At 44.4% G+C, this 12799-nt stretch overlaps 1 protein-coding gene across 6 annotated transcripts in view; it reads left to right on the top strand.

Annotated features, from left to right (window-relative positions):
- HERC1 (HECT and RLD domain containing E3 ubiquitin protein ligase family member 1) overlaps nucleotides 1–12799 on the top strand; it is a 2088313-nt gene that overhangs the window by 289599 nt on the left and 1785915 nt on the right. For 5 of the 6 annotated variants that reach the window (XM_078685199.1, XM_078685195.1, XM_078685197.1 and 2 more), the window contains exon 23: nucleotides 8521–8845. In XM_078685199.1, the coding sequence (XP_078541325.1) occupies nucleotides 8521–8845 (325 nt within the window). The remainder of the gene's footprint in view (nucleotides 1–8520; nucleotides 8846–12799) is intronic. The other variant, XM_078685198.1, reaches the window with a different exon arrangement.

Raw genomic sequence — 12799 nt, 5'->3', positions numbered from 1 at the left:
GTCCTGATGCAAGGGATGAACGATGCTGGGGATGCTCCAAGGATGCTATGGTTGTGATGAGGCCCGCAGGGGTCTTTCTGCAGGGATTCCTCAGTCCATGAAGGTGATGAGCGTGTCCTGGTTGCAGGGTCGACATCCCACAAAGTCCTCTCCGGTCTGGCTGAAGTCTAATCAGCACTGGACTACCAGTCGCCTAGTGTCGCCGTCACAGGCCAATCCTTCCTGGGTAGATAACTTTCCATCTGAGGGTTCCATCAACTCTGTGACAGCACTCCAGGGCTCGGCAAACTCAGGTGCAACTCTGTGTGTCTGGTCTTGGTCCTCGGTGCTGCATGGTGGCGGGAGTAGCAGCTTATAGACTTTGGGCTACGAACTTGCCCCAGCAGGCATCTTCAGCTGCTGTGTCCCTGAGCTGAGAACATGAGGCCACTGGGCAGGCCCTTGGAGTTTTAGTGGCTTGACCGGGCTCTGGAGACCGGTTCTCCTTGAGCAGGGCACAGCAGTCACACTCCCTTTCTGCCATATACAGCAGGTGCAGTCCTTGTCGGTGCAGCCTCTCTTTGCTGGTTCTTTGGTGCAGCAGGGCACTCTTTCTTTCGAGTCGGTCGAGATCTGAAATCTGGGTGCCCGGAGTGCTCCGTTTAGCTTCAAAAAATGTTCTCAGAGTAGGATGCGGTTGGTAGCCAATGGGCTACCAGGTTCTTTCCCTTCTGATGACCACTTCCTGGAAAGTGTGGCATCCTGCTATTCCAGGATGCACCATTCTGCCCACTTCTAAGATGGCGAGACACCTCTTTCAACACTCAGAGCTCCTTAACCCTTTGTAGGAAACTGGATTTTTGTTGCAGTAGTCCCCCCCCACTTTTTGCCTGGTGAATGATGCAACCTTTACTGGAGTGCACTGGGTTCCTGCTAATCCGGTCCTCCATGCCAGTGCAATACCCTCTGATATGCCTAACTGCTCGCTCACACTACCACAAAAGAGAGCTATCATCAGAGAGGGTTATCATCAGTGCCTCTGCAAATCAAGTGGGATTTGCTTGGACTCTTTATACAGAGTACCTGGTTTTTGGACCACTAAATGAAGAGCCAGCTTCTTAGATTGGTGGCAGGGGTGGGATACCAGACTTTCCATTTACTGTAACGCTCTCTCGGTGTTGTGATTCAACAGAGGAATCCAGACTTGACTTTTTGAAAAATATTTTTCGATTTCTTTTTTCCAAATTTCTAATTTGAACGGTAATGACCTTGGTTAAGTCCCCCAGTCCTGTTGTATTAAAAAACCAAGAAGAATATTAGTTAGGCCTTAAAAGTGTTTCGAATTTTTACATTTTCTTAAAAGGTCCAACTGCTGTGACAGAGGGTAATAGCCAGGTGCTCAACCAGGCTCCTAATAGGAAACTTAGGTTGTCGAACTTAAGAATCTCTGCAAATCATGGAACCTTGCCATGGGGTCTAAACCTAACTAGGCTCATTTACAGATCCTGCCTGCTGTGCATGATAGAGCCATGGCAATTGAAGAAACCCCAGAGGATAGAGGGAATGTCAGTGAGGATGCAAATTCCTTAGATACCCCCTCTGACAATACCCTTACTGGGAGTACTTCTGATAGTACATCAGAAGAAAAAAGAAGAGGAAGATACTGCTCTTCAAAAAATAGCTCGTAGACACTCAGTTATTGCTGCCATTTAGATTGACTCGTATAAAAAACAACTAGGGTAGAGAATTTTATTGATTTTTAACAGCAGAGCTATTCCATCTTTTCCTGCAATGGGATCCCTATAGTCAACTAGAATTGTGAGTAAGTTTGTGTTCTAGGCATGTGTGGCTGTAGATACACATGTTTTGCATACTCCTGCCATTTAGTGTTGCGTCTGGACGTGTACAAGTTGTTTTTCTTCGAAGAAGTCCTTCGAGTCACAAGGCAAAGTGACTCCTCCTCTTGGTGATAATGCACTGTGCATCGACTCCATTGTTAGATTGTTTTCTTTCCGCTGTCTGTTTGAACGTGTATTGCTGTGCTCCGATTCTATACCATTTCGGACTCCTTTTGGTTCGTAATTCACCCTTACTCTTGTCGGTATTGTTACCAAACCCACTCCTATCGTTGCGTTTTGAAAACTGGAAAACTATCACCCATTGAATCAACGCGCTCGAATAACAACCCTTCAAGGCTTGCCTTTCCAGGCTATCTTTCTATCTCTTTGACCTCACCTTAGAATGCCCTGCTTATGGAACAGACGCCATTCTGTTTCTGCCCGAGTTGCCATGCTAAGTACCCATAGACCAACTTACACCAGGTCTGCAACCTGTGCTTGCCTCTCGATCACAGGGAAGAAGACTGCAAGGCCTGCCGATCATTTTGGTCAAAGAAAACTTTATGGACCGAAGGGTACATCGCATGGAGATGCAACGTAGAGATGATACACCCAACATCTTTGAGCAAAAGGTTGTCGAGCAGGAGGATGAACTCCATGATGCTTCTGCTGCAGAGGAGGAGGCCTTTTCCATAAAATACTCTGGCTTCAACTCCGGCTTATAGATTGACCTCCAGATGCAGGGCTTTCCACTGGGTCAGCGTACTGTGAGTACTGACATCACCGTCCAGCCACATAAAAAGCATTAATTTCCGACCAAACATAAGACTATCGGGCCACCACTGCCAGCAGGCAATGGTTGGCACCGAACATCTGTTGCGGATGCCCCTCCCTCCGGCTCGCCACTGAAAGCACTGCCAAAGCCATCAGCTTCTTTACCAAGTCGACCCTCTTCATCTTCCGCTCCGAAACTGAAGACCATCTCGGCATCGGAAATTTTGAGACCAGCTTTGAAATTGTCTCCAGGTACTCCGGGTGAGCCAATCCTCCAGACAATGTAGGAACAGCTTGATCTACGCCTTTGACAACTACATATGCAGTGTCAGGCTGGCTGCATCTTCGCCAAAATTGAGGTGTTGGTGCCACTTCCATCAAAGCACCAACATTCGTTTGGCGAAGCAATAGACTTGCCGGTGCCTGTTTAAAAGAGAAATTGAGAACAAAAAAGGGGATGGGTCCATAAACACGTAGTGGGGGCTAGACCTTATATTTAAATTGCAAAAACACACAGTGCCCACACCACAATTACACATTACAAAAAATTATAATTACATCACAACCAACAAATATTACAATAAAATACATGAAGAAAAATGATTTCCAAGGGGGTATAAGCAACTTAATAGCTTGTAAACGCTTAAATACTGGACCAGCCGGTCCTAGTGTCGTGAAGTTGACAATTTATTCCACCCCTTGGGTGGAATAAATTGTGATGTAATTATAATTTTTTGTAATGTTTGATGCAGAAACGTTTTTTAGTGTGTAAATAATGTTTGTTTTTTGATGTATGTACAAAGTGTATTTAGTCTTGTAAATATTCCAATACATAGTCCTTTATTCTGTTATGATTTTTTGAAAATTTGAAAAAAAGCATAAAATGATAGACACTGAGTAATGCTGTCTAAGGGTGGTTACAATAAACTGGTTTCTTACCCTTCTTGAATATTGAATGAGTAATTGTGTGTTTTTGCTGTTTAAAAGAGAAAGGCAGGCCAGGCTACTATTCCCTTGTAACCTCCAACACCTGCTTCTCTACCCCACCCTTCATTTCCCCACCTTCACCCTCTCCACCTCATTCTCAGGATGATCCCCTAGATATCGCTCCCCAGGGGTCACCACATTCCTTCACTGGTGAGCATGGGGTCGGGGGGGGCGTGTGGCTGATGTTTCTTATGGTGCACCACAGCCCCCAGATCCCATACCAGATTTTGACGTTGAACCCCAGGGGGACACAAATCCAGACCTGTATCTTACTAAACCATCGCCTCCTGATGGCACCACCTCATATCAGGAACTTTTCAGTAGGGCTGCAGCATACCTCCAGGTTCTGCTCCATAAAGAGCCTGTAGAGCAAGATTCCCTCTTTGAAACCCTATCCAGTACTCATATGGCTACCCAATACCTCCATATGTTAAAACGCAATATGTGTCACACAGATGATATCTGCACCGGGAAACCCTTTTTGGGTAGCTGCTGCGCATTATAAATTTAAATAAATAAAATAACTTTCTTTAAAGACCCTGCGCGAGCTCGCATTATTGCTCCCAGGGTCAACAAAAAATACAAAGCCGCACCATCCTGTCCTATTTACTTCCAATGGCGAATTCCCCTGATTCATTAGTTGTGTCCAATGCCTGTAAGAGGGCTAATTCACAAACCACATCTGACTCTCCACTTTTCTGATAAGTCTAAACTAATTGGCGCTTCAGGAAAACAAGTAGCAGCGCAGTCCAACAATCACTGGCGGTTTGCACACACAAGCTCTGGTAGCCAGGTATGATCGCACCCACTGGGATGAAATGGAGGAACTCCTCCAGTACCTCCCAGAAGAACATAGGAAAAAATGGCTGGAACTTGTAGCGGAGGGCAAACTCATTTCCAATAACTCCATCAGGTGTGCCCTGGACTCCGCGGATATTGCTGCCGGTGTATCAATACCAGTGTGTTATCAGAGAGACATGCTGTGCTGTGTATTTCTGGCTTCAAGCCAGCAGTAAAGCAAACACTTTTAAATGACAAGGAACACCTGTTTAGTCCACACGTTGGCCAAGAGTTAGAGAAGATGAAGAAGGAGACAGAGGTTGCTAAATCCATAGGTTTCCTCCAAACACCCACTTCTCGTGGCTCCTTTTGCCGCTCTTCATATAGGGCAGGCTCAAAATCTGCTTTTTCAGATGACTCTCCTTCATCATGTTGCCTGCAAAGTCACATCACAGGGCTATTACTAGGGAAGGTACAGGGTTAACAAATCCAAAGGTTGTGACAGAGGTGCTTACTCACGGGGTGCCCTACCCACCCACCACAAAGCAGTGACTCACTTTTCCTTTACCCTGATCATTTAACACCTGATGGGGGTCGATAAAACAGTTTCTCCCCCTCCTGGCGATCCGTAACATCGAATCAGTGGGTCTTGGACATTATCAATCATGGTTTTGTCTGGAACTCATTACCACACCTCCAAACATTCCACCTTGCAATCACAAACTCTCTCTGGGACGTCAAACACTCTCTTGCTCAAAGGAGCTATAGAACCCGGCACTCTTCAACATCAGGGGTCTGTGGTATATTCCCTGTACTTTCTCATCCCCAAAAAGGACGTCTCACTATGGCCCTTCTTAGCTTCTTCCGTGCTCATGACGGCCCCCGGCCGTCTTGAGTTACGGTGGGCATGTGCGAACGACAGCCGGGGGCTGTCCGAGCCACGCCCAAGATTGGAATGTCCCAGCACAGCGGAGGAATTTGCGCCGCAACCAAGCGGTTAGATCTGAGGTCATCCTCCAATATGTGATCCCACTTCTCCAGCAAAGCGGCTTTCTCAGCACTAGACATAAAGGACACCTACTTGCTCATCCCAATCCATCCACACATCACAAATACCTCCGGTTTGTCATAGCTGACAAACATTATCATTTCAAAGTTCTTCCATTCAGGGTGGCTACTGCACCCTGAGTTTTCACCAAATGCTTCGCAGTGGTAGCATCACATCTACACAGATAAAACGTCAATTTCCTCTTTGCCACCAACACACTCCGGTAATGATAGACCTGCTGCATCAACTAGGTTTTACCATAAAAATCCCACCTTCAACCTTTACAGGTTCGGCCGTATCTGGGTGCTATTCTCAACACACAGGTGGGTTTAGCCTATCCCAATGCAGTAAGGATTCAACATTTCCAAATATTGCTACCACACTTTCAAACCAATCTACAACTAACAGTCAGACCAGTTGGACTCATGCATCGCCACATACATGATTACACATGTGTCCGCTGCAGGAATGTCTAGCATGCTCTTGGTATCAGTCACAGTGTCAAAAGATCTAGTGTTTATAGACAGCCGCACTCATCACACCCTGCAGTGGTGGAACACACAAGACGTGTGAAAAGGGTGACCGTCCCTCGATCCTGTTCCACAAATCTTTCTGATAGCGGGCGCATCCCTCACAGGATTGACTGCTCACCTACAGGATCTCACAGTTCAGGGTCTCTGGGACACCATACACCAGAATCTCCATATCCACTTCCTTGAGCTTCAAGCTGTGCACCTAGCATTGAAAGCATTCCTACCTTACCTGATAAAAAAGTTGTCTTAGTCAAGAAGGACAAAATGACAGCCATGTACTATGTACAAAAAAAGGGGGCAGGGCATAGAGGGCAGAATCTATGCAGTTATCACGCTTCTCTCAGACCATTTGGTGTTGGGCAATACATCAAAACATCCATCTATTAGCCGAACACCTCAGCAGGATGTAGCAAAAAGTCCACGAGTGGTAATTCTATCCCAAGTCCTCCTTCCATACAAGTTGGGGTTTCCAGAGATAGACCTGTTTGCAACCGCAGACAATGTAGAATGCCCAAACTTCACTTCTACGTTCCCATGCTGGCTGTCCAAAGGCAATGCTGTATAGATGAACTGGTCAGGGCTAATTTGCCTACACTTTTCCACCTCTCTCTCTCTTTTTCTGGTTCGGAAGCTCAGGCAAGCATCTCACCCTCATTCTAGTAGCTCCCACTTGAGCTTATCAACCCTGGTTAATGACACTACTCAAACTGTTCGTAGTTAACCATGAGAAACTTCAACTCAGCCCGGACCTTCTCACTCAGAACCATGGAGAAATCAGACCTCCAAATCCAAAGGAACTCAACCTTGCGATTTGGATGCTGAGGTCATAGAAGTTGGTTACCTGAATGTATGACCATTCTCAAAGAAGCCTGTAGGCCTACGACTAAAGCATGCTATGCAGCTAAGTGGAAAAGATTTGTGTTTCACTGCCATAATAATCACATTGATCCATTTAATGCAACAATGCAAAACGGTGTTTGCTCTCAACTCCAGTTACCGCTTTCCAGCCTTGCCTTCACTTCAGTATGTTTATTTCTAGCTGCAGTGGCCGCCTGTCTCCAAAACAGGCAACACTTATCTTTGTTTAAACTGCCTAAGTTATTATGGAAGGCCTTAAGAGTAATTCCACCCAGAGCTTCACCTGCATCCACATAGAATCTCAATATTTTTCTCACCAAACTTATGGGTGCTTTACAGTTTATGCAAAGCTTGTGTATCTACAGCCACACATGCCTCCAACGGATTATATTACTTACCCTGTAAGCATCTGCTCTTGGCATGCAGTGCTGTAGATCCACATGTGTTACAGCAAACAAATGATGGCCGGAATGCTGATAATGCAAACATTTCCCCCAGTCAAAAGATCTGGGTTAAATCCATTGTTCTTTTGCCTACTACGCCACCCCAGTTTGGACCCAGCCGTATGCAAACCAGTCTTGACCCTGTGCTCCATGGGAACAGTCCAGACCGAACTGCCAGGCCAGGTCCTCCCTGGACCGGAAGCAAGCATCCTGGGACCTCAGCTAGGCTAGCTTGAATCCGGGGACACAGTGAGCAAGGGACCACGTTTGGGCATACCCATCCCACTTAGAACGAAAAGTGTTACAGCAAACAAATGATGAACGGAATACTGACCAGGCAAACATTCTCCCACAGTCAAAAGATCAGGGTTAAATCCATCGTTCTTTTGCCCACTATGTCACCCCAGTTTGGACTTAACCATATGCAAATCAGTCTTGACCCTGTGCCCCATGGGAACAGTCCAGACCGTACTGCCAGGCCAGGTCCTCCCTGGACCGGAAACAAGCATCCTGGGACCGGTTTCATGGTATGTCACATGTGCCCACCCTCCTGTCTGGACACCTTTGGCAGTTGCAGTTCTTTTGACCTTTTCATGTGCACAGACATCTCTTTACTGATGCTTAGTTACACCCCATTCTCCCCCGCCTGCAAGAAAACAATCTAACAGTGGAGTTGATGCCCATGAGCATTATCACCAAGAGGAGGAGTCACTTGACCTCATGACTCAACAGTCGTCATCAAAGAAAATCAACTTCCACACATCCGGACCCAACACTAGATGGCAAGAGTATGTGAATCTACAGCACTGCATGCCAAGAACAGATGCTCACAGGGTAACATAATTCTGTCAATTTCATTGTTCATTATTTCTGAAGAGGATTCAGGAAATGTGCTGAATTTGTCAAAACCTCTATAAATTAACATTGTTACCTGAAGTGTAACTAGTCGGTATTATGTAGGAACTGAAGAGAGACAAATCCCGACCCCAAACCTGAAAGCAAAATATTAACTACTTTTTTACAGTGACCATGGAGTAAGTATTCTGAAAACAAAAGTGTGTTGCTGTTTTGTGTGGATACTGAATCATAAACTACATATTTCAAAGCATCCATTATATAAATCGTTTTTCAGTTAATAAGATGATGGTTGTACATTATCTTTTACAAAATCAAGTCTTTCCTACTCTTCTTCAACATTGTCAAGACATGTCGGTGAAGTGAATCTCTCTGTTTTTAATACAGCATTGTTTAAGATCTTGTTTTTGTGTTGCATATTACAGAAATCTTTCAATGTTTCCTATCAGCACGTGAAGTAGCTCGCAGCTGGGACCGAGATCGAATGAACATTGTGTCTATCACTGGAACTGGATTGGGGACAAGAGATAGTGAAACACCTGTACCACTCCAGGAGGAGCGAAGAGACAGTATTGATGTTGCAGATTGTCAAGATCTTTACACCTCTGTGTGTAACTCGGTCATCCATCGGTGTGCTTTGCTGGTTTTAGGAGTAACCCCGGTCATTGAACAGCTTCAAAAACCAAAGGAAGGCGTGCTGCAACAGCAACCTCCAGTGAGAGCTAATGAAGGAATTGGATATATGACAAGGTGGGCAATCATGTGACAAATGTACTGTGATCTACAACATATGGAAACAATCATTTTTATCTCTGTGAAATAACCTACTTTATAGTTCTTTGCACATCATGATACGAAGGGTCGAAGAACTCCATGGCCATCATGGTCTCAAGCCCAGTAGACTGGTGGCTAGGTACAAACTGAGGTGGCATGGTGCACAAAATAATGATGGAGTGGGATGCAGCCCTGAGTAATTACCAGTGGCTGGTATTAATTCAAGAATTCTATCCATCACTTGTTTTTAATACTTTAGTGTGTCGCCCCAAGTGTAACAGGTACGTGGGTCCTTGGCTCACTCTTCTACTCGAACCAAGATATACGTGGCTGATGATCCCTAATAGAGGCAACACCTGTCCTGGGTTGTTTGTATTCCAGTTCAGGGAAAAACTGACCTGGCACTTCAGACTGTACTGCTTTCATTAGAGTGGGGTTTGAAGATTGAAGAATTTCATATGGCTGGGTCTAACTGAGGTGGCATGGTAAGCGTAAAAATGATGGTCTGGGATGGGGCCGGAGTGATTGCCAGTGACTGAAATTAATTCAAGCATTCCATCCATCACATTGTTGTTGAAGTTGATGCCCTAAGTGCGACAAGTTTGCCCAGCTGTGGGTCCTGTGCTCACTGCGCCACTGGAACCAACCTACACCTGGCTGATGAGCCTTAATTAGGGTAAAACCGATCCTGCGTTGCTTGTGTTTCAGTTCAGGGATGAACTGGCTTGTCAGTTCAGACTGGACTGCTCCCATGGGGAATATCCATTACAAAGCACTACCTTTACAACACTTAGCCTACTGTTGCCCTAAAAGTATTATGCGTTGTAAAGGAGTGCGTTGTAAATGTAGTTTCTAAAAATGAGTTGTGATAGCATGCATTGTAAAATCATACGTTGTAATGTATGATTTGATGTAAAAACTGCGTTGTAAAAGCATGCATTGTAAATGTTTGCGTTGTACCGTGTCCTGTTCGCTCCCATTTGAGCAGGGTTAAGATGGATTTGCATATGGGTGGGCCAAAACCGAGGTGGCATGATGAGCAAAAAATGATGGATTGAGATGCAGCCCCTAGAGGTTGCCAGTGGCTGAGATTAATTCTAGTGTACCATCCATCACCTATGTGCAGTCAGTGAGAAAGGGTCTGATTCATTCCACGGCCACGCTGCTCTTATAGGCCATACTAACTAACCCCTGCTATTCTGCAGGGTCTGAAGGGTGCATAATAGTAATTTAAACAGTGGCTGCTCCTTTGTTTTAGAAAAGTCTCACAACAAAGTAATTGGCCTATAGTTTTTCAGTTCTCCTGACTAGAGGTGAACCTTCTTCAGAAGGACGGTGAGGACACTTTTCTTACAGAAGTTTGGCAGCAAGCTTGCACAAATGAATAAATGTGGCGATTGTATCAGAGCTGCAGCCAGGGATTGCAAGTGGCTTTGGACATGGTTCATTGGGGATCCTTACTTGAGCCTTGACCCGGGACAAAACACTTTCGAGCCTGGCATCAAACGAATGCTATAATCTTCTCACCAGAAACATCTAACTGTCTAAGAAAAAGAATGCAGGTTATCTCAAATCAATTCTTCGTGTCTACACCCATAGAGCAGTCAGAGGCAAAATATGTTCCAACTGTCACAAATAATTCAAAAGGCAGGTTCCCAAATATGAAAATTGAAGTTGTACTAAAGGCAGTTTGGGCTGCATGAAATAGTTTTTTTTAATGCTTCAGTATTTCTAATGACATTTTTACTGAAATTTCCCTTGAGTAATTTTGGTTTACTAAGAAGTTAATTGTGACACATCTTGATTGAGAAGGCACTGGAACATATGCCATTATCCATGACTTGCTAAGGAAGCCCCTTGTGTTCATATAGGTTGGTTTTGATATCTCCTTAATATTATCGTGCCACCGCTGGGCCAATGCATTTATCATTCACCTGCATATCATGACAAATAGTCATTTATTATCCAGTTCATGTATCTTTTTAGTCATGCTGTGTTAAAATGATTTGATAGCATGTCAGTACACCTCATAGGGGCATCTTGGTACTGAGCGCTTGATTGGACAGAGTATTGCAGCAAGCCTTTCTGTCTGCCAGTTCTGTTTATGTGATATTGTTTGGTCTGATAGAGCATTTACCTCGAGAGACAGAAGGAAAGCATAATCCAGCAATAAGCCAAGGTTTATGGGAGAAAAGTTATAGGCCCAAGGATTCCAGCTATTGTTTTTTGCTCCATAATTTATTTTCGTTGAAGATCACCACATCTGTTTAACTTGGGTTGATTTGAAAAGGTTTGTCTACTTCCTGGTTTGAATAACCTGCAAGAATGAATAATATGTAGAGACCAGGTGTCCTTAACTTTCATATAATTAATCTAATCAGCAAAATCTACACACCAGGTTTTGATCCTTACCATAACATGCTGTTTGTTGAGCAGTTAAGAAGACACTGATCTTTGAATGTTACACAGCTAACACGTTTGGTGCTCAATACCTGCTGTGCTCCACTTAAGAGCTCATGAAGAGCAAAAGACCTATCTGAGGCTAAAAAACTGAAATATTTGAAAGAAATTAATAGTTGTAAAGCTTTGAACCAATTGAATTGGATAACTGCAGTTTTGCAGAGAATGCACTAGGATGGCTACCGAGTCTTGTTTCACCTGTAACTCACAGCAGTCGACTATTGGAGAGTACCAGTTGTGATTTGAGTGCAGCTACGTGTATAATTTCTACATGGGCGAGCCTTCTGATTTAATGTTTGCCAGTGCCATCAAAGCTCTTATTTCACCGAAAAAATGTCGAATTGGAAATTATTTCCCACAATTCCCAGAGCTGAATCGATTATCAATAAAAATTAGATTGCTCAAAACATTGATAGGCACATCTCCAGTTTCAGGAACACAACCAATACTAAATTGTTGATGCTGAAATCTTTCTAAAAAGTACTAGTAAATCATGCAATAAAAATAAAAAAATACATAACAAGTAACGTATAATATCTACTGGAGACTTCTAGCTTCAGATTCCTTGACTTTGAATTTCCCAGGCGTCAGACTGGATCAGGAAACTTTTGCGTGAGTGTTGGGACCCCACCTCTCTATATAGTGCACCACAATCGGGTACACTGTGCAGAAAGTTCGAGGATACTCTTATTGGTTTACAGAGGCAAAAGTAGATAATACTAACTCTCTATTTTGTGGTATTGTTGGTGAGAATTTAGGCTTATCAGAGGGTAGTGCTAAGCGTTTATTTTACTCACAGGCGCAATAAATGATAGACACACAATGAATGAAGTTGAGACGAAATTAGAAAAGTGGTACTTATTATATAAATATTTAGACCAAGAATTTTGAATACAAGTTAAGTACTTTTTGCAATATGAGAAAATCACTATAGATGCAGTGAGTAATCACAGTTGTGCGCAATTACGCACAATACATTTGTTATGGAAGGAGAAAGGCAATGGAAAATCAATGCAATACAGTTACGGTTGTTGTTCACCTTTTGAAATCGCAAGTTTCAGGGGCCAAGGTCCAAAGTTCCAAGGCCAAGTTCCCAGGAGCTTCCCTGCTTTCACCAGGAGTAAGGAAAAAGGGGACTTCACTGGTGCTACGAAGACAGGGGGCAACCTGCAAAAGCAAAGAGGAACTTTCACACAAGTCTGAGGGCTCTCGGGAGGGGAGGGGGGGGGGAGTAGAGTTTGCAAGGCTCCTGGAGCTGTGGGAGCACAGCTGGTTTGATGATGCCTCGGCCAGCCGGGATGGGTGCAGTGAAGGTGTGCAGCTGAGCAACGGCATGTAAAGAAGCACATCGCGGTCAGGGGCTGCCTACGTGGTGTGACGATTCTGGAGCTGCTGGGACACTGCTAAGGTGGGTCTCCGGAGTCCTAATGTCCCTCATCGGGAGCTGGTTCGCTGTAGAGTTAGTCTGCC

Source organism: Lissotriton helveticus, chromosome 3_2 (genome assembly GCF_964261635.1).
Source record: "Lissotriton helveticus chromosome 3_2, aLisHel1.1, whole genome shotgun sequence".
NCBI classification, from domain to species: Eukaryota; Metazoa; Chordata; class Amphibia; order Caudata; family Salamandridae; genus Lissotriton; species Lissotriton helveticus.
Note: the sequence above shows the minus strand (reverse complement) of the source record. Positions and strands in the feature narration are given on the sequence as shown.